At 39.7% G+C, this 26,787-nt stretch overlaps 1 protein-coding gene across 1 annotated transcript in view; it reads left to right on the top strand.

Moving 5' to 3' along the window:
- Positions 1–26,787, top strand: part of CFAP54 (cilia and flagella associated protein 54) — a gene marked incomplete at both ends in the record, with an annotated part of 264,389 nt that overhangs the window by 14,438 nt on the left and 223,164 nt on the right. The window contains 9 exon segments of the mRNA XM_080660197.1: positions 396–567; positions 8,123–8,181; positions 13,954–14,097; positions 14,771–14,884; positions 15,001–15,102; positions 19,514–19,712; positions 23,074–23,255; positions 23,354–23,516; positions 24,439–24,524. Of these exon segments, the coding sequence (XP_080516323.1) occupies positions 396–567; positions 8,123–8,181; positions 13,954–14,097; positions 14,771–14,884; positions 15,001–15,102; positions 19,514–19,712; positions 23,074–23,255; positions 23,354–23,516; positions 24,439–24,524 (1,221 nt within the window).

The following is a 26,787-nucleotide window of genomic DNA, read 5'->3' on the forward strand; positions in this document are numbered from 1 at the left end:
ACAACTTATTTCTAACTTTATGGAGGCAGGGATGGCTTAGCTCAGGGTGCTAGAAAATTTGGTTGTCTGGTGAGAGCCTGCTTTCTGGTTCCCACAGTGTCCTCAGATGGCAGAAGGCATGAGGGAGCACTCTGGGGTCTCTTTTAGAAAGGCACTAATCCCATTTATAAGGGCTTTACTCTCATGACTTAATTACCTCCCCAAACCCCACCTTCTAACACCATCACATTGGGGATAGATTTCAACATAAGAATTTGGGGGGATACATCCAGTCTATAGCACTATACTAATCTATTAAATTGTTTCCATTTTAGTTTTTTTTTTATATTTTAAGGAAAGCTTTTCTAAGTTGCATAAACTTTATATTCATATTTATATTTTCCCATGTGTTTCAGTTTCATGCTTTAAATGGAAAAAATATTTGCAGCTACCAGCTGGTCTGTGACAATGATTTGAACATGCAGAATAAAGAGTCTGTGATCCAGTGTCTGCATATCTTGTCCTCTTTAAGACTCATCATGCAGGTGGCCTTGCCACAGGAGCACCTCTGCTGGATCATCTTCAATGGTATATGCCAATGTATTTTATTTTCCATCATGTTTTTCAGAAAGTTATGTGAATGCCAAGTTAGACGTTAACTTGATTATTTCGTGATTTAAAATATAATTATTTCATAGTGGCATGCTTGTTTTTTATTTTTCACACCTTTATTACATTTTAGTTTGCCCTCATATGCAGGAACTTACAAAGCATGTCTTTGGTTTTTCTCTTCAAGGAAGGGTTAGAGCAGCACTGGGCAAACTACGGCCCGCGGGCCGGATCCGGCTGTTCTATCCGGTTCTCTTGCTCTCCCCTCTGCTCCTTTACTTTGAATTTATATTAGTTCACACAAACACTCCATCCATGCTTTTGTTCCGGCCCTCCGGTCCAGTTTAAGAACCCATTGTGGCCCTCGAGTCAAAAAGTTTGCCCACCCCTGGGTTAGAGTCTGTGGGGATGATCAGTTTCAGGTATATAGAAAGAGGCCCAGAGTTAGTAAATAAATATAAGTGGAGAAGAATCAAAGAACCACTGCAGGTTAGATTGATTCTGAGCATCATCCATTTATTGGTCCTCTCCTCAAATACTTTGGGCAGTGACTATGGCTTTCTACATATCAACCTTCTTCTCCAACTTGGTTTTGAGTAACAAGCTTTTGTGTGTATATATGTGTGTGTATAGTATATTTATATACATATATACTGTATATTTATATACATATGTATACTGTATACTTATATACATATATACATTATATATATGTATCATGAAATATCATCTATCAAAATGTAGCATTGTCCTGGCTGGGGTGGCTCAGTTGGTTGAGAATTGTTCTATGTACTGAGAGGTCAAAGGTTCAATTCTCCATTAGGACACATGCTTCCCTTCCCCTCTCTCTCTGGAATCCATATATCTATCTATCTATCTATCTATCTATCTATCTATCTATCTATATACTAGTGGCCCGGTGAACAAAATTCGTGCACATTAAAAGGGGATTAATTAGAGGAAATAATTTAATATTGCTATTTGCCCTTTCTCTATAATAGAAGTGTCAGAGATGAAAGAAAATTAGTAAAATGTATATGAAAACCTTCCTCCTATCAGAGTCTGGGGTGCACCATGAGACCCAGAGTCAAGTCCCCGCCCACCCACATGCGCCTCAAAATCACGTGAGACCCAGACCTGGCTGGCCCCCCCTCCATTGGGCTAGATCCAGACCTGGCCATTCCCACCCTTGTCAAGCCCTGCTGGGCAGGGGGGCATAGCCTCAGGTCCCCTGGCCCGGTGCCAGGACAGGGGGCGTGGCCTGAGGTCCCCCGTCAAGCCCTGCTGGGTGGGGGGCATGGCCTGAGGTCCTCCATCAAGCCCTGCCAGGTGGGGGGGGGGTGCAGCCTCAGGTCCCCTGGCCCAGCACCGGGAGGGGGGCACAACCTCAGGTCCCCCATCAAGCCCCACTGGCAGGGGGCACAGCCTCAGGTCCCCCGTCAAGCTCCGCCGGGAGGGGGGTGCGGTCTGAGGTCCCCCGGCCTTGTGCTGGGGTGGGGGGAGCAGCCTGAGGTTCCCTAGCCCAGCACCAGGACGGGAAGCGCACCTTGAGGTCCCACGTCAAGCCCCGCCGAGTGTGGGGCATGGCCTCAGGTCCCCTGGCCTGGCACTGGGGTGGGGAGTGTGGCCTGAGGTCCTGTCAAGCCCCATGGGGGCGGGGGAGGGCGTAGCCTCAGGTCCCTGCTGATGGCTCGTTAAGGCTCCTTATGGGAACTTGGCCTCAGCTGTGGGGGCAGCCATCTTTGTGACAGAGTGATGGTCAATTAGCATATTCCCTCTTTATTAGATAGGATATCTATATATATCTATATGTATATACCTATATATATAGGTGTATACACACACACACACACACACACACACACACACACACGCCTAATATGCAAATTGTCCCCTCTGGAGTTCGAGCGGGAGACTGGGAGTTCAATTGCTCACTATGACATGTGCTGACCACCAGGGGGCAGCACGGAACAAAGGAAGACCCTAGCTGGCAGCCGGCAGCCAGCAGCCAGCAGCTGGGGAAGGAAGGCCCCGGCTGGCAGCTAGAAGGCCCCAATTGGCCCTGATTGCTGGCCAGGCCTAGGGACCCTACCTGTGCATGAATTTTGCGCACTGGACCTCTAGTATATAGATATAAGTAGCATCTATTTTTCTCTTTAAAGAGTTACAATTTAAATTTAATTTCTTTTTAAAGTTACAATTAAAAGTTGCAGTGAGTCATTTGCTGTTGTTCTCTGGATAATATATTCTCAAAGGAAAAATAATACAGTGTGTTCTCTGTGCGTAAGAGTGGGGCAAACTAATTTGAAAGAAAACATATTGGATTTTAGCTCATTTATGGCAATTGAAATACATTTCCTAGCCTTTTCCTTCTTCACCCTCCCCAAATAATTTTTTGACAATTTGATTGAAAAGTACATTTGCTGCCAGAGATGAGGCTGACTTTGGAAGAAAGTTTTAAATTCAGTAATTGTCAAGCTTTTGTACTTGATCATCCTCAAGAGGATCTGTTCCCCAGAGTAGCTGCTGCCATTTCTCCACCTGAGTTGGTCATAGGTCTTGGCAGGGACTGAGCAGGAGCAGAGGTTTTGTGCTCAAGAAGCATGACTGGCCCATGGTTTGCGTCTTGTGGTCAGGCCTTGCTATAGTGGTGAAATGATATAGTCCCTGGGTGCTGTCCTTTTAAGAGCACACACAAATATATCCCAGTATTCTTAGGGGTGGGGGGAGAGTAAATGACTTCTGTATCTTCTACATCCTTTTATTGGTACGTGCTTTTTCTTTCCTTTTTTATTTTTTTAAAAAAATATGTTTTTATTGATTTCAGAGAATAAGTGAGAGGGAGAGAGAGAAAGAAATATCAATGATGACAGAGAATCACCCATCGGCTGCCTCCTGCATGCCCCCTACTGGGGATCAAACCTGCAATCTGGGTATGTGCCCTGACTGGGAATTGAACCGTGACCTCCTGGTTCTTAGGTCTATGCTCAACCACTGAGCCACACCAGTGGGCTGTGTGTGCTTTTTCTTTACACAGGTGGTATCATGCTCTAGACTTTATTATTTTTTAAAAATATTTTTTCTGCTCAATACTATGGTTTTAGACTAGCCAGGTTCCTGTGTATAGATCTAGTTCATTGACTCTACTTACGGACTTGTATTCTTGATATCCATAGACTCCTAAGTACTGAACCTGCTTTGCTGTACCTCTATAGCTACACACGTAATTCTGCAATGAATATCCTTGTGCCTGTCCTTTTATAGACCTGTGTGAGAGTTATCTGGTATCTATGCCCAGGAGTGGGATTGCTGGGTTGAGGGAAATATACATAGCTTTTTACTAACTCCAGTCCCTGTTTTAATTAATTCATACAAAACTTATTGCCAGGCATTGTTCTAGGTACTAGGGACACAAGAGTGGGCAACAGATGAAAACCCCTTTCTCATGGTTACATTCTACTTCAGGGAGATGATAAACAAACAAAACAAAGTGGCCATGGCAGATTGTGCTATGGAGAAAAATAAAGCTGAGGAAGAGATAGGGAGAGCCAGGCCTGGGCTGGGACTAGGCTGCAATTTTAACTTTTAAAAAATTGATTTCAGAGAGAGGAAAGGAGAAGGGGAGAGAGAAACATCAATTGGCTGCCTCCTGCACGCCCCCTACTGGGTATTGAGCCTGCAACCAAGGCATGTGCCCTGATTGGGAATCGAACCCTGACCTCCTGGTTCAGGGGTCAACGACTCAACCATTGAGCCACACTGGCTGGGTTAGGCTGCAATTTTAAATGGAATGGTCAGGGAAGGCCTCAGTGAGATGATATTTGAGCAAAGATCTGAATAAAACATCTGAATATTTGGTTAAAAGGCATTCTAACTAGAGGATTAGCAAATGCAAATATCTTGTAGTTTTAATATTTTGGATTTTAAGTAATCAAAAATAAATTGATAAATCAATTTGTCAAAATACATTTAATTTTCCCAGTTAAAACTGAACACCCATTCTCTTTATTTTAAACTGATTATTATATGTATAGACACACTTGGTTTCTTAAGATATGTAACCAATGTTGGTTCTTTCATAAAATTTAACTGGGTGTATGAATATTCTATAACACCTTACTTCTCAACCTGAACCCAACTAATTTAAACCTCAAATAGATTATTTTGGTGATGGCCATCTTGATGAAAAGGTATCACATGAAAAGACAAAAAATTCATATTAGGGATTTGGTCAAAACCAAAACAAAACAAACTTCCAGAGATACCCTGAGGGTGTAAAGATTCACTCTATGTTCCATTCTATACCAGCTCTCTCTCCCTCACGCTTCTGCAGTGGGAATTTGTGAACCACACCAAGAACCTGAACCGTCAAAGAAGGGATCGGTTCTAGTCAGGGCTGCCAAGGCTAAAGGCACATTTTTGAAATACAGAGGGCCCTTGTCATTCTTGAGGGCAGTCTCCTGAGGCCTCCTGAAATTCCCCAGTTCCTGTCACTAACATGTTTACACAGGCTCCTAGCTTACACCCGAATCACATGTTTGTGGAGAGGCATGCGTTTCCTGTGCATGTCCTTCCTTGGTGACTTTTTTTTTTAAAAAAACAAAGAAACACAGTTATATAGTTTAGTTTTTAAGATTAAAAACAGAGTTGGACAAAACCAAGTTGAGTTAAGAATGCTGGGCTTGCCCAGCAGGCATGGCTCAGTGGTTAAGTATCTGACCCAGGAACCAAGAGGTGGTGGGTTTGATTCCTGGTCAGGGCATTTCCCTGGGTTGCAGGCTTAATCCCCAGTGAGGGTACGTGCAGGAGGCAGCTGATTGATGATGTTTCTCTCTCATCGATGTTTCTATCTCTCCTTCTTTCTTCCTCTCTCTCTAAAAATCTATAAAAACATTAAAAAAAAGAATGTTGGACTTGAGCTGTTACTAGCCAAATGGTTTCTTCCCAGGTGGACCTCACATGAAATAAATAGCTCTGTGTTCTGGGAGCAGTCACAGTAAGAATGCTGAGTCCTTGAATGTTAAGGACCGAAGTATATGGTGCTATGTATGTTTAAGATTTTATTCAATATTTTTGTCACTCATTTATGTAATTAATATTTATCATGCTTACAGGCATGATTTAATCAAGTGATATGTGTCTTGGAGCAGATGCTGTCTTCTCAGAAGCTTAAAATTTAAATGTAAACATGGGATTCATAATTGTTGAATTTTGATGGTTATGAATTTTAGATCCGATATTTAATAGGAAATATTTAGACCACTTGGGATTATAATTAATGCCTTTTTAAAGCATGTTGCCACCTTTGGTTATGTTTATAGCATGATAATGTCCTTTATATATAGAGAGATATAGACTTTCTACCTCCCCTCAACCCTGTGACCAGCCATCTATCCTTGTTTAATTAATTATCTGATAAAAAAAGCATATTTGAATGATGTTAAATAGGAATTGAAAATGTACTTTTTTATTAGAGTGCTCAAAGGCCATCCTATCTAATAAAGAGGGAATATGCTAATTGACCATCACTCCGTCATAAAGATGGCTGCACCCACAGCTGAGGCCAAGTTCCCATAAGGAGCCTTAATGAGCAATCAGCAGGGACCTGAGGCTACGCCCTCCCCCACCCCGGTGGGGCTTGACAGGGGACCTCAGGCATGCCCCCCGCCCAGTGGGGCTTGACAGGGGATCTCAGGCCGTGTCCCCCACCTGGTGGGGCTTGATGGGGGACCTCAAGGCACACCCCCACCTGGTCTGGGCTGGGGGACCTCAGGCCACGCCCCATGTCCTGGCTCTGGGCCAAGGGATCTGAGGCTACGTCCCCTGCCCGGTGGGGCTTGACAAGGGTGGGACTGGCCGGGTCTGGATCTAGCCCAATGAGGGGGGGGGCGTGGCTGGGTCTGGGTCTCACACGATTTTGAGGTGCATGTGGGGGGGGGGGGCGGGGACTTGACCCTGGGTCTCATGGTGCACCCCAGACTCTGATAGGAGGAAGGTTTTCATATACATTTTACTAATTTTCTTTCATCTCTGACACTTCTATTATAGAGAAAGGGCAAATAGCAATATTAAATTATTTCCTCTAATTAATCCCCTTTTAATGTGCACGAATTTCGTGCACCGGGCCACTAGTCCTTTATAATAGGGGGAATATGCAAATTGACCATCACTCCAACACACAAGATGGCTGCCCCCATGTGGTCAAAGATGGCCGCCCCCATGTGGACACAAGATGGCCGGCAGGGGAGGGCAGTTGTGGGTGATTACGCTGGCAGAGGAGTGCAGTTGGGGGCAACAAGGCCTGCAGGGGAGGACAGCTGGGGGGGGACCCAGGCCTGCAGGGGAGGACAGTTGGGGGGGACCAGGCCTGCAGGGGAGGGTAGCTGGGGGGAACCAGGCCTGCAGGGGAGGGCAGTTGGCGGGGACCCAGGCCTGCAGGGGAGGGCAGTTGGGGGGGACCAGGCCTGCAGGGGAGGGCAGTTGGGGGGGTCTAGGCCTGTAGGGGAAGGCAGTTGGGGGCAACCAGGCCATCAGGGGAGAGCAGTTAGGGGCGACCAGGCTGGCAAGGGAAGGCAGTTAGGGGTGACTGCTCTGGCAGAGGAGGGCAGTTGGGGGTGACCAGGCCTGCAGGGGAGGACAGTTAGGGGTGACCAGGCCAGCAGGGGAGGGCAGTTAGAGGTGACCAGGCTGGCAGGGAAGGGCAGTTAGGGCCAATGGGGCCAGCAGGGGAGCAGTTAGGCATCGATCAGGCTGGCAGGGGAGTGGTTAGCGGGTGATCAGACTGGCAGGCAGAAGCGGTTAGGGGCAATCAGGCAGGCAGGCAAGCGTGCGGTTTGGAGCCAGCAGTCCTGGATTGTGAGAGGGATGTCTGACTGCCCGTTTAGACCTGATCCTAAATGGGCAGTCGGACATCCCTCTAGACGTTCCAGATTAGAGAGGGTGCAGGCTGGGCTGAGGGACAGACACTCCTCCCCCCACCCCTGTGCATGAATTTGGTGCACCGTGCCTCTAGTACCTTAATAATAAGATAAATATTATATGAGAGTGAGAATGAATATAATGCAACCTATTATGTGTTATAATTTTTAAAATTAATATGAGTTTCCTTCCATGTTGAATATTATGCCATGCTGATTAAATATGTATTTTAATCTTATTTGTAAATAAATCTTTGTTTTTCAACCATAAGGAAACCATGGGGACCAATAACGTTTTATATGAATTACTAAAACCTCAGGGTACATAAATTATGCTACTAAAAATATTCTTCTGTTCAGTATATTTCAAAACTTAAACTGTTTTTATAATGAGGCTAAAGATTCCTGCGTCAGCCTATTTAAAGTATGGTCATATTAGTTCTTTTAATGATTTGGTTACAAAACAAATTATAATGATTATAACTCTCTAACCATTATTGAACTTTCTCATGAGATTGCTTATTTTTAGAACTACAGACTTAAGCCACAGGAATTAGTATATAAAATTTTCATAATTTGACTGTAAACCATGTTAACGATTTTTTTTCTCCATTTAGGTACTATTTACATTTACACCATTTGCAGAAAACTGATGATTATTGGTCAGTCTTCCAAGGTATGCAGTTTACTGACAAAATATCTTCTCCTGTATTTCCTATTTTTCTTAAGACTTTTGTTAGCATTGAATGCCAACCAAAGAAAATTTAGTGAAGTATATAGCAAAATTTAGTGAATATGTATTATAGGTTTACTATTTTTAGTTTTACTTTAATATGATCATAGGTAAAATTGTAGATAATAAAATATTAATGAAAGAAAAGCATTCTTATCATTGATAGATATTCTCTGCTGTCCCTTGGTCTCTCAGATTAGCCAAACTTGTCAACTTGATACTGAATCTCCACCTGGTAACTATATCTCTAGGTAGGGTGATCATTCTGGCTTGCTCAGGACAGTTCTGGTTTATATATGTAGTCCTGGAGTAATTATTAATAGTGCTTGCTTTCACTCTTAAACATGTTTTGATTTGAATAATAAACTATGGTTACCCTATTTATATTGTACTGTGGAGCTTGGACTTCTTTTTGCTTGAAGAGGTTGGACTTGATTTATGGCCCACATGCTAGTGAGTGAATGAGTGAAAGAATGAATGAATGTTAGTGTATTAGGGTGAAGGAACATCTTCACTCTGTTCCAGTCATGACCTGAGGGTAAGGAGACTTCATTTTATAATAAGACTAGTAGCCCTGCGCACAAATCCGTGCGCAAGTAGCTTGCTGCTTTTGCCTCAGCTGGCCACCTGCCCACCGCCACTCGTAGCTCTTCACTGCTTGTAGCCTGCTGCCCTGCCCTCCTGTAGCTCCCCACCCCCCTCATAGCTTGCTGCCCTACCCCCTCCTGTAGCTCTCCACTCCCTGCTTGTAGCTCGCTGCCCCACCCTCCTGCTGATCCGTGATCGGTCATTACTGGGTCGGTTGTTACACCTTAGGGCGTAACGGATACTTTGCATATTTCTCTCTTATTATATAGGATTCCCCCTCACCAGTCTTCACTGCTAGGTTTTAGCTTGAGGTTTCTATTGACTTCCCTACAATGTTGGTAGCACTTTTGTCTCTAGGAGTCTTATTTATTCTCTGTATTCATTGTTCAGTCATTAGGATGTAGGCCAAGAAGGGAGAATATTCTTAACATTGAGTCCATATTCAAATGGCATCTGGGACATTTCTACTTTATTTTTTATCACATGCAAAACCTTGCCGTGAAAGTTCTAACACTCAGGATAGATACTTTTTTTTTCTTATTTTCTCCAAACATAGCCAAGTATCTTAAAAGTCAATAACACTTAAAATTAAAATGGAAGGAAGGATACTTGCATGCTTAATTAAAAACAATTTTGAAATCTCTCTCTGTTTTGTTCCTTGAGTTTAAAAGCTCTATTGCTGACAGTGACTTGAACAAGACAGTGCCAGCTCTTTGAGTGTGAATTAAAATAAGGGGAGACTGTCCCATGCATAATGGAAAATTGGCTAGAGACTATTCCAGTGATTCTACATTTAGTTCCAGCTGATTTCCTGAAAAGAATTTGCGTATTCCTGTTGCCCTTGCTGTAGCAACAAATACTGCTTCACAGAGCCACCATAGTTTGGTGTGCTACAGCATTTGTCTGCCAGCTCTTTGAAGAGCAGAGATGTCTGTGCCAAAATCTAACTGTTCGTATTTGTACTTGTTAATGCTGAGAGAATTTTAATATGATAGTTGTTTTAAAATAATTTCTTATTAAACCCTACCTAAGACATTTCTTCTCCCCCTCATAGAACTTGAATTTCTCTCTGACAAAATAAGGGCTGAAGGAAAATAGTGCTATGGTCCCAGTCTTGTGGGATGGGAGTATGGGGGGTGGGTGGGATGCAAGAATTTTGGAGTGGTGGATGGTTGCACAGTTGGCATTTGAAGGTTGGGATGAAATTCATTCAGTTTTTTCAATATAATAAGTTCCAAGGAAATTAATAATTTCCACCCAGAAATTTCTAAACCTTCAGCTGGTGAGTTGATTCCTTGGAGGGGGAGGTGGGGAGTGGTAGGGAACCAGCCACATCTGTGCCTTCTCCGGTCTGAGGGACCTGATTCTGTAGCTGTTTTAGAGTTCAACTCTATTATAGCTTGAGACAAAAGAAGAAATAGATATGATATCCTCAGGCTTTTGTTGGTGTAACCCCAGAGAAATATAAACCCCTATCACTGTAAGATCCAGGCATCATTGCTACCCTTTGTTATTATTGGGTCTCTACTATGTGTTAGGTATTAGGTGAAAAGCTTTGTGTACATAATAACACTCATCATAGTCTTATGAGGTCGGCACTATCACCATCACCATCACCATCACCATCACCATCACCATCACCATCACCATCACCATCACTATCATCATTTGTTGAATGAATGCCTACCATTTATCAGGTAGGCTTCTAAGCACTTTCATATATTATCCAAGCACTTTCATATATTATCTCACTTTCTAATATTATCCTTATACCAAAAATTTGAGAAAGGTACTGTTATTGCTTTCATCTTATAGATGGAGAAGCAAAGATTCAGAAAGGTTAATTTGCTCAATGTCGAACATCTAGTTAAATGTAGCCAAGGCCAGAGCGAATGCCACACTGTACTGCCTCTCAACACCATTAGACTAAATTTCATCCCTCACGACCCATCCTATTTTGGCTCACTTACTCAAATGGAGAAGCAATATGGGAGGGGTTGGTATGTTTTGACCTCCCACTGTATTCCTGAAGACATCCTGAAGATCAAGACTGGATGGGGTTCTTCCCAGATGGAAAATACTTTTGTGTCGAGGGAAGTTACCAAGCTTAAGCTTGTATTCAATCGAATGAAATCTATCTACCCTTTAGAGGTAGGGCAGATTTCTGAAATCTTTTCCCCCCAAAGATATATATTACAACTTTGCTTTCATTTATGGTATAATCCGTAATTTCTTCTAAGGCATTTAAAACTGTAGTATAATACTCAGCAAGCATTAAAGAATATAGTAGAATCTATTAATTCTAAGAAAATGTTGATTTATGTTTCATTTATAAAGTTTTTGGCTTGAACAATAATTGTCAAATCATTCCACATTCCATTACATAAACTTCAAATCCACCTTTGAAATGCTGTGTTGTTGCCCTCAAAGGCTGATATAAATGATGCTGCAGTGCCATCCTGTGGCTGAACTGATTAATGGTGTGTGTACTGCACCTGAACCATGCTCTTCCTGGGATTTGGTTTTTCTTCTTCCTTTTTCCTCCTCCCTCTCCCCCTCCCACTCCCCCTCCCCCTCCCCCTCCTCCTCTTCATTCTTCTTCTTTAAAAAAGTGTTTTAAAATTGATTTCAGAGAGGAAGGGACGGGGAGAGGGAGATAGAAACATCAGTAATGAGAGAGATTCATTGATTGGCTGCCTCGTGCACACCCCACACTGGGGATCAAACCCATAACCCAGGTATGTGCCCTGACTGGAATCCAACCATGACCTCCTGGTTCATAGATCAACACTCAACCACTGAACCACGCCAGCTGGGCTTCTTCATTTTTATTTTATTTTTGGCATCTTAAACTTTTTAATATAGAAACATTGCCAAAACAACAATACCTCTTCCACCAACGTGTTTTGGCCCATGCTTTTACCAACACGACATTAACAGTCTCTTCAACCTTCGATATCTGATGTATGAAAAACAAATGGGATTTCATTGTTTCAATTTGGATCTCCCTGGTTGTGATGTAAGCATTTAAAATAGTTTCAAATTTCCTTTTTAATTTTATTATTTCTTTTAATTTTTTGATAATATGTATTTAGGCTTTTAAAATAAGAACACTTTATTTTAAAAATTTAATTCGACTATCCAAAGTTTTTTTTTCTATGAAGAGAACAGTCCTACTTTAGTCTCATCAATTTTTAAAATTAATACAAGTGAATTAATTTCCTTTCCTCTTCCTTTTGCTTCTGTTCCAACCTGTTTCTCCAGCTTCTCCTGTTCCCCTTCCTCCTCATCTATCTTCATTGTCATTACCAAAGCTAGCACTTACATTTACTATGTTCTAAGCATTTAGTGTATAATTTATTAGATATTCAAACAACCCTAATTACTGTTATTCCAATATGGATGAGGAACCTGAGGCACATGGAGTGTAAGTGAATTGCCCAAGGTAACATTGCTAGTAGTGCAGGTAGAGTTTCAGCCTTATAGGGCAGGTGAAGAAGAGAACAGAGTGAGCAAAGACACATGTATTTGGATCATTGAGGTGTGTTTGTGGAATGGAAAGCATTTTGGACCAGCTTTAAGTATATGATGCAAGGTCAAGAGTAATGGGGTGTGGAGGAAGGCAGGAATTGTCTTTGCATGCCCTGTAAAAAGGCCTGTACTTTATCATATACTCAACAGAGAACAGTTGAAGTGTTTTAAGCATGAGAGTGACACAGCCCAGTTTGCATATTGAAAAGATAACTATGGTGGAGGTAAGGAGGATGTATAAGGAAGGGGCTTATAAGAAGGGGGATGGTGAGACCAGGGAGACAAGTGAGGGTGTATCCAATAGTCCAGGAAGATGTATGAGGACCTGCTTGGTTAAGGCTGATATTCCCATGGATATAATTAGAATTTAATATTCTGAGATATTTGGCTCCAGATTCTTATTTTCATCCCAGTAATATTTTTTATAACAATATGTGAAGTACAGACCAAATTTCTTTTTGTATTCAATCAAATGAAAGGCTATATAATCTAATTATTCTTTGAGCTTTTGGAATATTTTTATTTATTTATTTTATTGATTTCAGAGAGGAAGGGAGAGGGAGAGAGAGAGAAACATCAATGATGAGAGACTCATTGATCAGCTGCTTCCTGCACGCCTCCTACTGGGGATTGAGCCTGCAACCCAGGTATGTGCCCTTGGCTGGAATTGAACCCAGGACCCTTCAGTCTGCAGGCTGACACTCTATCCACTGAGGCGAACCAGCTGGGGCTAGAATATTTTTGAGGAAAGGAAAAAGACTGAAAAAGTTAACTGCAGAATACATGTAGTCATATAGTGTTTCCCACTATAGGGTTTATGGGAAGGACATGTTAAAAAATAATTTGTGGGTAAAAAGTCACTCAGGTACAATAGCACAATAGATTCCTTCATATATTTCTACAGACAGACAGACAACAATGATGAGCCTTTCCCCATAATTTTATTTCACATTATACCTTGGGAATAATTATACTGGAAATAGGTGTCATTTATGGAGTGTGCCAAATACCATCCTAGCATGCCATGTATATTGTCTCTTCCATAACAGAACTGTGGTGATGTGCCAAAATACCCATTTTAAAGATGAGAAAGTTGAGGTCTGGAGAGGTAAAACGACACAGCTACTAGGTGATAAATTTGGGCCTGAACCCCAGGTCTGTTTGATTCTAATCTTCAACTGTTCCTACTAAGTATCACAGGCCCCAGACTGTAAGCCTTTTTCATTTTCCCTATCCTGCTATACCAGTTTATTTTCAAAATAATACATTGGTTCCAGGCCAGCTAATAAAAATTTTATTGTTGGAGTTAGTTCCTGTACTATTGTTGACACTTGACGTATATTAATAAAAGTGAGCTGAGTTCATAGGACTTTAGGAGCTAAGAAGGAGGACATTCTAAGATGGTTAACTTGAGGTTTTGCTTTCTTTAAATTATTCTTTTACTTTTTAAATGCTTGTGTTTTCTTGACTCATTATTTTTGGTTTGAGTATTCAGTAGCAACTTGTTTCAGAACTTATAATTTGATTAGATCAAATAAAAATCACAATTATTGGCTTAAAATGAAAATTTATTCAATTATACCCTTTTTTTCTAAGGCCTTAGAGTATCTCCTGTGGGCCAGTATGTGTATGGAGTCCTCGGTCCCACTCCTGTCTGTCAGGTACTTAACATGGAGAGTTACTCTTTACACTGCGGTCTGCCAGTGCTACTATGACTGCCAAGCTGCTATTCATGGAGAGGTATGCTACTTTTTAATTTAGAAGATTTCAATATTTTAGAATACAACGTAGGCAGCATTTTCTTCTTTAGAAGTCCGGCAAGAATGAAACAGACACAAACAAACAAAACCCCCCAAATTGAAATGAAGCAAAGCCAAAAGTCCCAGGCTTAATTTGCAGGAATTTGCTTGGCTTCTCCTTTCTGTTATCTCTTTGCTCTTCTTTCTTCTCTCTCTTTTATTCTCTATTCAATTCCACCTTTTTTGCTGCTCTTCTGAATAAGATTTCTGATATCTTTCCTTACTCATTGTATTCTTGTATGCAATCGCCTCCTTCCTTATTTAGTTTTTTTTTTTTTACATTCAAAATTATTTTGTATTAGGAAGGTACTGAAAATACCTGTATCAGAATTTTACTTTCCTTATTTTTAAAATTTATTATTTCATAAAGTGAGCATATCTGACAGTTTATTAACTTTAGATCTACATAATTTAGTAGTGCTTATAAGAAATGATAGACTGGATAGCTACTGTGTTATAGAGAGTTAGTATAGCCTAGAGTTTAATTCACCAGCTAAGTCCAATATATGAGAGAATGAAACATATATTTGATACATTTTAATCAAATGTCTTGATATTTTTTAATCACTACTCTCTTATTTATTGTGAATTAAATTTATTTTAATTGCATATAGGCATTTGCTCGACGTGCTTTAGCTAAAATTGATGAATTAAGGCAACTGGAATTAATGGGCTCCTCACAACCACCAGAAGCATCCAGGAGATGTTATAGGGAGGCCACCATAAAGGTATCAAAATTTCACGAAATAAAAGAAATGTACTGCACTCTGTAGTTGATGAGATACTTTATATGAGTAGTTGCATCCCACTGTTACTTCACATATAATTCTTTTCTTTGAGGCAGATGGCAGTGATGATCTTCAAAAGAGCAGTATTTGAGTCTAGAAGAAAAAACAAAAGTTTCTTTAGACCAAAGATAAGAGTTAACCTAAAGGAAGTACAAACTGTAAGTAAGAATGTCTTTTCTTTCTCAGACTCTCTTTGTGGTGTATTTGTGTTACATACCTCTGTATCTTAAGCCCTGCATGTTACTAGTTTTTTCTGCACCAATGGCAAATAAAGAGAAGAATGCCTTCCCAGTTTGGGCACAATGTCACTTCATCTCTTTCTCAAAGCTTTTGTACCTTCACACAGTCCCAGTTTTGTGACTTTAAAGGTCAAGAGGCTGAAGAAGATCCTGGGAGAGGTTCAGACTCACAGGCCTCGGAGTGGTTCCACAGAAGCCTTTGTCTTGGACTGCTCGTGTCAGCTTAGAAGGCTTGGAGGTTGGAGAGAAGGTGGAAGCATCTCTTCTCATCCACTTCAGTTTCACCTTTGGGAGTGTTTAGGAACTAGGTTATAGTGTAGCAACAAACAACCCCCATGTCTTAGAGGCTTATCACAAGCCTTTATTTCCCACTGCAAGCAAGTTGTAGTTATCAGGGGCTGCTCGGGACTGCTGCTCAGGGCCAGATTGAGGAGCCATCCTCATTTAGAAAATGGCTGGTTTTCCTGTCGGAGGGGATATAAGAGAGCTTTGGAGGACCTCACTCAGGCAGTAATGCCCAGCATGTAATTGACAGCAGTTGCTGCTTTTCACATATCAAACCTTGTCACAGGGCCCCTTCCAGCCACAAGCGTATTTGGCAAACAGTGCTAAGTGCTTAGTTATGCCTGTGGGGTCCTCTGCCTTTTCTCCCTCCTGCCTTTTTCCTTCTCCCACTGTCTTCCCCTTTGCCTTTTGGCATTTCAGTATTCCTTAAGGCCAGTTCTGTATTTATTTGAAGCCTTCCCTGACTGTTTTGGTGGTCATAAATTCTCTCCGAGTTTCTTTGTAGGGATGAAAATGGTGGGAACGAGGAAGACGATGAGCAGTTTCTGACAGAAGAGTGGTAGAATCTCAGGGTCTGGAAGGGATTCTAGGAGGCATGTGGTTCAATCCCTGTCTATTACAGATGGGGAAATAAGTCCCAAAGTATGTAAATTACTGGCTCAAGGTCACGAGGCCGCTGCTGACAGCACTGGGACCAGGACCCAGGTCTCTAATCCAGTAATTTCTCACTACTGCAGTGACTGCTGTTCTCTTAAGTCATTTCTTTTTGTAACATTTAGGAGTGATTCTCCCTTTTTAAAAATTTTAAATAAATTAATATTTAAATCCAGATTTTATTTGGACATTGTAGCTGTCTATTGCTACTTGACCATGATATATTGATGACTGAGCCCAGAAGTACATTTCATATTGCCTTTTAAAATAATATCCCTTACCAACCAGTGATGTATATTTGGAGGGGAGGTGGTAGATAACTTACCAAATGATAGATAATTTCACAGATGAGCTGCTGAACTGCCTGCATCTGGTATTGTTAAGTAGTAATGCTATGGTGTTTGTAAGAGAGCAGGGGACAATTCTTTTTTCTCAATAGAATTTTTTTTTCCTCTGAGCAAACCAAATTTAAGTATTCAAAGCTGCAAGATTGTTATTAATTAGCATATCATTAGGTCTCAATTTATAATCATCCTGGTATAAAAATAAAATATATTTTCAAAGAAAAATGTTTAAAATTCTAGATAACATTACATTAAAATCATTTATTCCTGGTTTCCTTTAAGATAATTATTATATGGAAAGTTCTGGTGGTATATCTTTTTAGGAAAAAAATATAATTGTTTAATGGGTACTTTTTACAGAGAATAGTCAACATAACCTTTTTTATAAAGTCATAGCATATTACCTTAACATAGTTTGCATAATGTCCTGCTTTATGTGTACAAAATAATGGTATTGTGTTTCCTATAAAATAAAGTAATCGCAATATGCATTACATTTATTTTATAAAACAGTTTTGAGTTTGTAAGTCAGTTAATAACTCACAGTAAATCATTTTGTCTTTCAAAGGATTCTTTTAAAGGACTACAAATTCAGACTCCTAATGGTTGACTTTTTGGTGATTCATTCAATAAATATGTTTTAAAGTACCTGCTGTGTAAATAAGATAGATAGAGGTTACGTTCTTGTGGAGAAATTACATAATAAATAAAATAATTGTAGTTCGTCATAAGTATTATGGAGGAAATAATGGTAGTGATTGAATGAGATACAGATAAAGCCCTTAGAATGTTCCTGGCACATAGTAGGTCCTCAGGACATATTAGCTGTTGCCTTTATTTACTTATTTATTTGCTTTAAAAAAATTGATTTCAGAGAGAGGAAGGGCAAGGGAGAGAGGGATAAGAACATTGATAATGAGAGAGAATCATTGTTCTGCTGCCTCCTGCATACCCCCTACTGAGGATCAAGCCTGCAATCCGGGCATGTGCCATGACTAGGAATCGAACTGTGACTTTCTTGATATATATTGCCAAATTAATTTCTAAAAAGGAGTTCTCCAGGTGACAACCTGCATGTACCAATTTTGCCACAAGCTATTATCATTTTGATATTATCACTTTTTTTATAATTCAGTTTTATAAAATGGTTTTTAAAATTTTATTTTTCAGATTTACCTTTTCCTTATATTTGTGTTTACTCCTTGTTTTCTTTTTTTGGTGAATTATCTTTCAGTCTTTGTAAGATAATCTTATCTTCCTATTTTAATTTTTAAAATATATTTGAATGAGCTCATTGTTTTTTTTAGATAATATTTTGCTTGTCATGCTTGACAGTACATTTTTTATTACTTTGACTTTAAATCTTTTTTATAGATCTTTTTTTTTAAAGTATGTGTTTATTGAATTTTAGAGATAGAGGAAGAGAGAGGGAAAGAGAGCTAGAAATACTGATGAAGGCGAACTTCGATCGGCTGCCTCCCGCACATTCCTTACTGGGGATTGAGCCTGCAACCCAGGCATATGCCCTGACTGGGAATCAAACCCGTGACTCTTGGTTCATGGGTTGACCCTCAACCACTGAGTCACACCTGCTGGGCAGAACTTCTAAATATTTATATTTTAAAATTCTTTACTTGGTATTCATATATTGCTCTTATAAAATTCTATTCTTTTTGCTAATTTTCCTCTGATATTAAAAAAAACAAGTTCACTGTAATCTGCTTTTTTTTTTCTGTCTTTCCGATTTTGCCCCAAGAAGAGGAAAGTAACAAAGGAATCATGGGGGAAATGACAGTATGTTCTAACTTGACATGGATTCTAGGAAAACCAACTAGAGCTGCTTTTCTTATTTCCTAGTAATCTAAATACAGAGAACAGGTAATTTGTCAGAAAGGATACAGCGTGGAGGCAAGCCATCTGCAAGAGGTGAAATCATCCTGGGCTGATACAAAGCAGAGTGGCTGGGAATTTGCACAGGGCTCACACAGTCACTAGCTTATTAGTACACAGCTGGCCATCTCTTCTTTAGAGTTAACTAACATAAGACCAGTTATTTATACTATGAAATATTGTTTCAAATTTGGGTTTGAGGACCCTGCATCAGATTTTCCTGCAGTGCTTTGTCGGGGTGTTTCTCAGCATCTAGAAGGGTTCAGGAATCTGAAGAAGGGCTGTGAGTAAATTAATAAAGAGACTAGACATGAAATATAAATTTGGAATACATGGGGGAGCCAGAGGAGACCTAGCTTCAGTAACCAAGTTCTCTGAATCTCTGGACCCCCAGCTCTTTATTAACACAAATTGCCCTAAGGCAAAGCAGATATACATATCAAAGGTTAAGGTTTGCTATACAGTAGGCATTGTCAGGTTGGGGTAACTGCACTTGACTGCTCAGTTGTTTGGCCAGCAGCAGGTAATAACATGTAGATTGAAATGCCCTCAGCTGTCTGGCAACAGACAATAATATATGCATCTTTTTCAGGTTTGGGGAAATGCTTTCAGCTATTCCAGCAGGCAACAATATGATTCAGCCCTGCTGAATATAGAATCCCTTCAACCTTTTGAGGACTTCTTGCATTTTTATGACATGCTGGAATTAGCTTCCAGCAGTGCTTATTAAAAATGTCCCACACAGGCCCCCTGAACCTTGAGATGTGGTCTGTGAATCTAAAAGCACTTCTGAGAGATTCTTAGGCAACCAAAGTTTGAATATCAGTTCCTAAAGGCTCTAGTTAAGGTACCACAAAGCATATGGAGATTGACGTTGCCCTAATAAAAAGATAGTAATACAGGGCCATTTTATGCTGCTTGGAAATGCAAACATATAAAGAAATAGCAAAGTCTTTGATGTAATGGCAACATGACATAAACCTTAATGGAGTCTGGAGTAACACCTCAAAAGATGAAAATCATAAAAGCAGCCATCTCATTGATAGGCCAACCACTCTCCTTTTATCATTAATTAAGCATATTTTACTTATCTTTCCCTAATAATATCAGACATTATAGAACTTTTTAAAAATGGGCTGTATTTTTTTTAATTGCAGTTGCCATGGCCACGTACTGTCACAGAACGGTTGTTGGATGAGATGTTTGATAGCACTGCATCCCGGTTTCTGGCTGTCTTGGAAGCTCTTTCTGATTCAAATAGGCGAACACTGCAAACTGGACCTGTTGTTACAGATGAAGTAGAAATTCGAGATGTTGTCTCAGAACTGTTTATAGCAGGAAGAGAACTTTTAATAAGTAAATAAGTTGTTAAGATAATATTTTATTGTAGAACAGGAGTAAGAGAAGTTTTTGGTGTGGTAGTTCACACATCAGTTCATATCCAATTTTTATTGATTTGAATTCAGTAAACTTGTTAAACTCAATGGGTAGTTCCAATAACTTAGTAGATTTTCTTTTAGATTTTTTACATATACAATCATTCTGTCAATAATGTCAATTATATTTCTTTCTCATTCTTAAGATTTTTATTTATTTTTCTTATATTTCTTGATTTATTACACTGGATAGGAAAGTGGTAATAGCATTTGCCCTGGCTGGTGTGGCACAGTTTGGTTAGAGCAAATATATTAAGGTTTTCTCCTCATCCTTACTTCCCCTTTTTGACTGCTGCTTTTTTCCCCCAATGCCTTTGATGGTAATAGTTTGGGTGATGATATAATTTGCCATCCAAACTATTCTTTGTTAATTAATTTTTTTAATTAAAAAATTTAAATGTTGACATTATTGCAGACTTTACCCATCCCCCCCTGCCACCTTTGCCCACCTTCAACTACCCTTGCCCCCCCATCTTTTGGCCTTCACCACACTATTGTCTGTGTCCATGGGATATGCAAATATCAGTGGTTCTCAACCTTTCTAATGCCGCAACCCTTTAATATAGTTCCTCATGTTGTGGTGACCCCCAGCCATAAAATTATTTTTGTTGCTACTTCATAACTGTAATTTTGCTACTGTTATGAATCGTAATGTAAATATTTGTGTTTTCCGATGGTCTTAGGCGACAGGTTGAGAACCACTAGCAGGGTTGCCTAAGACCATTGGAAAAGACAGATATTTACATTACAATTCATAACAGTAGCAAAATTACAGTTATGAAGTAGCAACGAAAATAATTTTATGGTTGGGGGTCACCACAACATGAGGAACTGTATTAAAGGGTTGTGGCATTAGAAAGGTTGAGAACCACTGGCATATATGTTCTTTAGCTAATACCTTCAACTTCTTTATCCAGTCACCCTTCCTTCCCTTCCCTTGGGCACCGTCCATCAGCCCGTTCCATGTATCCATAGTTTGGTTCCATTTTGTTGTCAGTTTATTTTGTTCATTAGATTCCACATATTAATGAGATCATATGGAATTTGCCTTTCTCTGATTGGCTAATTTCACTTAGCATAATACTCTCCAGGTCCATCCATGCTGTTGCAAAGTGTTAAGAGTTCCTGTGTGTGTGTGTGTGTGTGTGTGTGCGTGCGTGTGTAATTTTTATTTATTTCAGAGAGGAATGGGGGGGGGGCATGGAGAGAGAGAGAGAGTTAGAAACATCAACAATGAGAGAGAATCATTGATTGGCTGTCTCCTGCACACCCCACACTGGGGATGAAGCCTATAATCTGGGCATGTGCCCTGACCAGGAATTGAACTATGACTTCATAGTTAATAGGTTGATGCTCAACCATTGAGCTATGCTGGCGGGGCAAGAGTTGCTTCTTTTTTACAGCTGTGTGGTATTCCATTGTGTAAATGTACCATAGTTTTTTTTAATCCAGTCATCTGCTTCTTTATAAATTAATTTATTTTTGCTCAAATACAAACTCTGAGAACTTTGAAATAGTTTTGCCAAGTATGATATTTTGCTTAAAAGTTTGTTTCTTTTAAAAACCTAAAGGTATTTCTCCTTAGTCTTGCATATGGAGTTGAGAAGTCTGTGTGTTTACCAGTAAATCGTGTTATTTTATAGATGTGGCTTTGCATTTTTCTCTTTTCTATTATGTTCTTACATTTCATTATACTGGGTCTAGGGGTGGTGTTAGTATTCAGGAGGTACTTTGATCTCTTACATCTTTAATTTTTCATGTTACTTCTTCATTCCTTTCATTATGTTTACCTTTCTTAATTCTCCAAGGTCCTAATAGACAAATGTTAACACATTCCCTTTCCATACTTATTTATTTTATTATTTTCATCTCTTTATTCCTTTACTTGGCCTTCTGAGAAGATTTCTCAATCTTATTTTCTATGTCACTGTTCTAATTTGTTCTTTGATTCTCACTGTTCTATTCCATCCATCTATTGAAGACTTTGTTTCAATAATATAGTTTATAGCAAGTATCCATTCAGTTCTCTTTTACAGCAGTTTATTGTTGCTTCAAGTTCCTAATATTCTCTTTATTTCCTTAAGTTGTTCACTCTGTTCCATTCTTATGCTTGCTCTGGTAAAGGATGCTGTTATCTGTGGTCTTTGTTTAAAGGCATTTGTACTTTTAATTTTCTTTGCTTATGAGCTTAGCTTCTGTTGCTTTGGAACACCAACTGATTTGGCGATAATATCCACCTGGAAGGAGGGGTGAAAGCTAAGGCCCCAACCTTAGTTTGTGTACTTGTAAGTGAGCTTAGGATGTGTGTGTGTGTGTGTGTGTGTGTGTGTGTGTGTGTGTGTACTTGTGTGCACATGCCCATGTTAGGGCAGGGAGCCTCTGTGCCACAGTTTGGCTCATTTCACAAGGAAAATACAAGATCTCAGATGACAATTCCTTTGACCTCCCTCACCTAAACATGAAAATTTGCCTTTATCTGCACCCATCCTTCCCACTGCCTCTTATTAAAATGCAAGGGATGTTTCTTCTCTTCCTCTTTAGGTCTTTAAACCTAATCTTTCCAAATAGTTCCTCATGTCCCCTTTCAACTTCTTCCCCATATTTCTTCCTCCTGTTATGGTCAGATTTATTGGAGGAATTGTCTATTTTCACTGTCCCTAATTTTTTCTCCCTACTTGTATATAAGCAGTCTTCTGTCCCCAGCACTCTACTGAGAATGCCATGACAACCTTATTGCTCAGTGCAAAGGGTCACCTTTCAGTGCATTTTCCCCTTCAGTATTTGTTGTAGTTGACCAGTCCTTTCTCTCTAAACCTTCTTTGCTGCCTCTCTTCTCTTTCATGTTGGTGTTCTTTACTGTTATGTCCTAGGTAGCTGTCCATCGTCCATTACTGATCCTGACATTTACTGTGGATAATCATGATGACTGTACAAGTTATATTCCTATTTTAAATCTCTTTCCCGAACTTTCAGTCTGTAGTATCTAGTTGCCTATTTGACTCATTAACTTCACTAATTCTCTATATTTGACATTCCATGAGTAGCCTTCCCTCACCACTCTCATACCTTAATCCTTGTGTTTGATGCCCTTTCAATTTGTCCCCACAGCACCCTGAATGATTTCTTGCCCCCCTCTACCCCATAGAGTGTAAGCTCTGTGAAGGCTTGGATTGTGTGTTTTTTCCATTGTCTCCCTAGTGCCTGACAGTGTTTGATATTTAATATTTAGTAAATACTTACTTGTATGAATGACATTCCAACCTCTCTCTTCCCTTTCCTAGTGTCAAATACTGCTATGGATGGAATGCTTGGTTTTCCAAAAACTTCCCTTCTGCAACTTATTATAGAAAGAAAAAATATTATTTCTATGGATGCTGCTGTGAAATTTACAAAATTAGCTTTTAACTATGAGGAATGGAGTTTATTTGAATCAGCAGCTGCACAGCTTATTGATTTTCTCCAGGTAATATGTGCAAAATCATTCATTTGTTTTTATATTGTTAAGATGACATTGAATTGCTAATTACCGTGTGTGTGTGGGGGGGGGTATACTTCACTTAGACATTGGATGACCCAGAGTCAAAAAAAGCAGAGAAGGAGTTAACTCTTCTTTTTGCAATGGAACCTCTAGTCAATATAAAGAAGAACAAAGGTTTGGTCTTCCCTTTGGAAAACTACAAAGAAGGACAGGCAGCCTTTTATGTTAAAAAAAATGCTTTGCCTGGTGAGTATTTATTTGCCTTTTTGAAAATTAAGATAATTTTATCTGATAAAACATGCACTTTAAGAGTGAGGTGAGAGCATGTTCAAGGCAGAGGGAGTAGGAGGTACAAAGGTCCTGAGAGTGTGCTTGTTGTTGAAGGAATTGCAGGGAGGTAGGTATGTCTGGAGTGCACTGGTGGTGGCTGTGGAATTTGAGAATGTGAGGAGATGAGGTCGGAGGCATAGCTGGGTGCCAGATCTTGCAGCATCCTAGGCCTTGTAAGGATGGTGGATTTTATTCTGAGTGGTGGGTTTTGAGTAGCAGATGGAGGTTCTACTTAGCAATTGCCTTGGTTGGTAGGTGAGAGACCAGCAGGGCAGTAAAGCAAAAGCCATTTATTTGGTAAGGGAAATATACATGCAGAGTTTTCCAGCAATAAAAGTTATTGTTTATATAATTGAAAATCTGCAGCCTCTATTTTTTAGACCAATGAGAATTATTTAATCTGATTTTTATGGTTTATCATGTTCTTAAGGCATTGTATGGCTGCTCAGTTGTGGTAAATAATTTGTACCAAGTAATGGTACACTTTTTTCCCAGTGGTTTCTGAATAGATATTTTTGTTATTTTTATTTCAATTGCCATATTTCATATATGTTTTAAGATTACAAGCTTCTTTACTTCCATAGTCACCATACAGATTGTAGATTCATGATGATGATGATGATGATGATGATGATGATGATGATAACAGTCAGTTTTAATCGAATAACAGCCCAGTTTGGTTAGTTTTCATATAGAAGCATCTGAAGTGTCTTTTTGACATAGTATTTGCCCAGATATCAGTTGTAAAACTTTTGTAGAATTTCTATGTTTCTGTGCTTTTTCTATTTGAAATTTTGTAATTGATTTTTGTTTTATTTTCCTTTACTTATGAATTGAGATACTTATATGAAGAATTATGGATATTCAGAAGATATTTTCTGTTTAGCAGCAGCCTTGTATTCCTGTGTCTGCAACTCTTCCCAGGTGAAATAGCTATTTGGGTAATTTTTAATAGTATCAAAGGAGGCTATTATATCTAATGTAAAGTGAGAGTTAAATCTCACAGGAATTGAACCTTTCCAAAATTCTATATATTTTTAATCTTTATAAGATATTTTTATACTGACATAATTTTAAGTCTCTTTTTATTATAGTCATCATTTTGGATGTCAATCTGTTTCTTCTTAGGGAAATTTTTAGGTTGCCTATATCCTATATAATCCTATATAATAAAAGGCTAATATGCAAATCGACTGAACAGCAGAAGGACCGGTTGCTATGATGCGCACTGACCACCAGGGGCAGACGCTCAACACAGGAGCTGCCCCCTGGTGGTCAGTGCGCTCCCACAGGGGGAGCGCTGCTCAGCCAGAAGCTGGGCTCACAGCTGGCGAATGCAGTGGCAATGGCGGGAGCCTCTCCCACCTCCGCAGCAGTCGGACATCCCCTGAGGGCCAGGACTGCGAGAGGGCGCAGGCTGGGTTGAGGAACGCCCCCTCCCCAGTGCACAGATTTCATGTACCAGGCCTCTAGTTTCTAATAATGAAGGAAATTAGTGTTTTTAATGAAGAGTTTATGTTCTAGGTGACACACTGCTTTTCAGTCTCTGAGTACAAAGCCTAGTTATCATCTGGAATCACTTTGCACACCATGGCCAGTGTTTAGAAATGACCTATTCGTGGGTAGGAATGTTTTTTGGTTTTTTTTTTTAAAATATATTTTATTGATATTTCACAGAGAGGAAGGGAGAGGGATAGAGAGCTAGAAACATCGATGAGAGAGAAACATCGATCAGCTGCCTCCTGCACACCTCCCACTGAGGATGTGCCCGCAACCAAGGTACATGCCCTTGACCGGAATCGAACCCGGGACCTTTCAGTCCGCAGGCCGACGCTCTATCCACTGAGCCAAACCGGTTTCGGCAGGAATGTTTAAATAAAAATAGTACAATACTGGTTTTAACTCTGAATTCCAGGATCTCCAGGCCTTCTCTGAGGTTCCTCAGGAGCCCAGATTTGGGTAGTAATATCATGGCCTGTTTTAATTAGTTGAGATGCTGCTGATGGAATTTTATTTGGAAAATTTGCTTTTACTGTTATAAAAAGGTTTGAAAACCACAATTATAGAGAATTTTATTAACTTCTGTTCAGGTAAGTGAAACAGCTAGGGACTTGAGATGATCTATTGCTATAGTATTTTCTATTTCTTCTGGGTTTATTAGATTAGGTTATAACCTGCAACAGGTTATTTAATTTTTGAAAGAAAGATATTTGGAAGTAAATATAAAGATTATAGTGAGAGAACTAAGCCCAAAAGTTTTGAACAAGGCTGAAAAGAACAAGGAATTTTATTTGTCTGCTTTTTGAAAAATTATGCCCATTTTAGTTCAGTTCAGTTCAATTCAATAAACACTTACTTATCCCTGTTATGTTCCCAGCACTGTACTAAGGTGATACATATACAGATTAATCTTAGAGCTTCCCCAAAGGAGCTCAGTTTTGTGTTTTAATCATAAACTCGTTATCTTTCTAGTTCAGATATAATAAGTATGTGATATTTTGTTTAATTTCTTCATGTCTCTTTTACCTGGTCTATATCTTTTCCCACCTCCCATTCTCTCTCCTCTTACTAGTTAACCATCCCCCATTTTTTATTATTATAATATAGGAATTTAAAAAAGAAAGATATATATAAACATCTCAAATTTTGTTTCTGTACTTACCTAAAAATGTTTGAGACTTCTTTTTAGAGAGACAGAAATAGCCTAGCAGTGGTCGGCAAACTCATTAGTCAACAGAGCCAAATATCAACAGTACAACGATTGAAATTTCTTTTGAGAGCCAAATTTTTTAAACTTAAACTTCTTCTAACACCACTTCTTCAAAATAGACTCACCCAGGCCGTGGTATTTTGTGGAAGAGCCACACTCAAGGGGCCAAAGAGCCGCATGTGGCTCGCGAGCCGCAGTTTGCTGACCACTGGCCTAGCACATTCGTTAAGACTGAGGTCTCTGGAACTAGACTGTATGGGTTTGAATCCCAGCTCTGCTACTTTCTATTCATTTCATCTTGGGAAGTACAATTAATCTTCTTTGCTTCAGTTTGCTCATCTGAAAAGTGGGGATGATAGTAAAGTGGGAATAATGAGATTGCTGTGAGAATGAAATGATTTGGTATATGTCTTAGTCTGTTCAGGCTGCTATAACAAAAAATGCCATAGACTAGACAGCTTAAACAACAAACATTTA

The sequence above is a fragment of the Plecotus auritus genome (assembly GCF_963455305.1).
Source record: "Plecotus auritus genome assembly, chromosome: 3".
NCBI classification, from domain to species: domain Eukaryota; kingdom Metazoa; phylum Chordata; class Mammalia; order Chiroptera; family Vespertilionidae; genus Plecotus; species Plecotus auritus.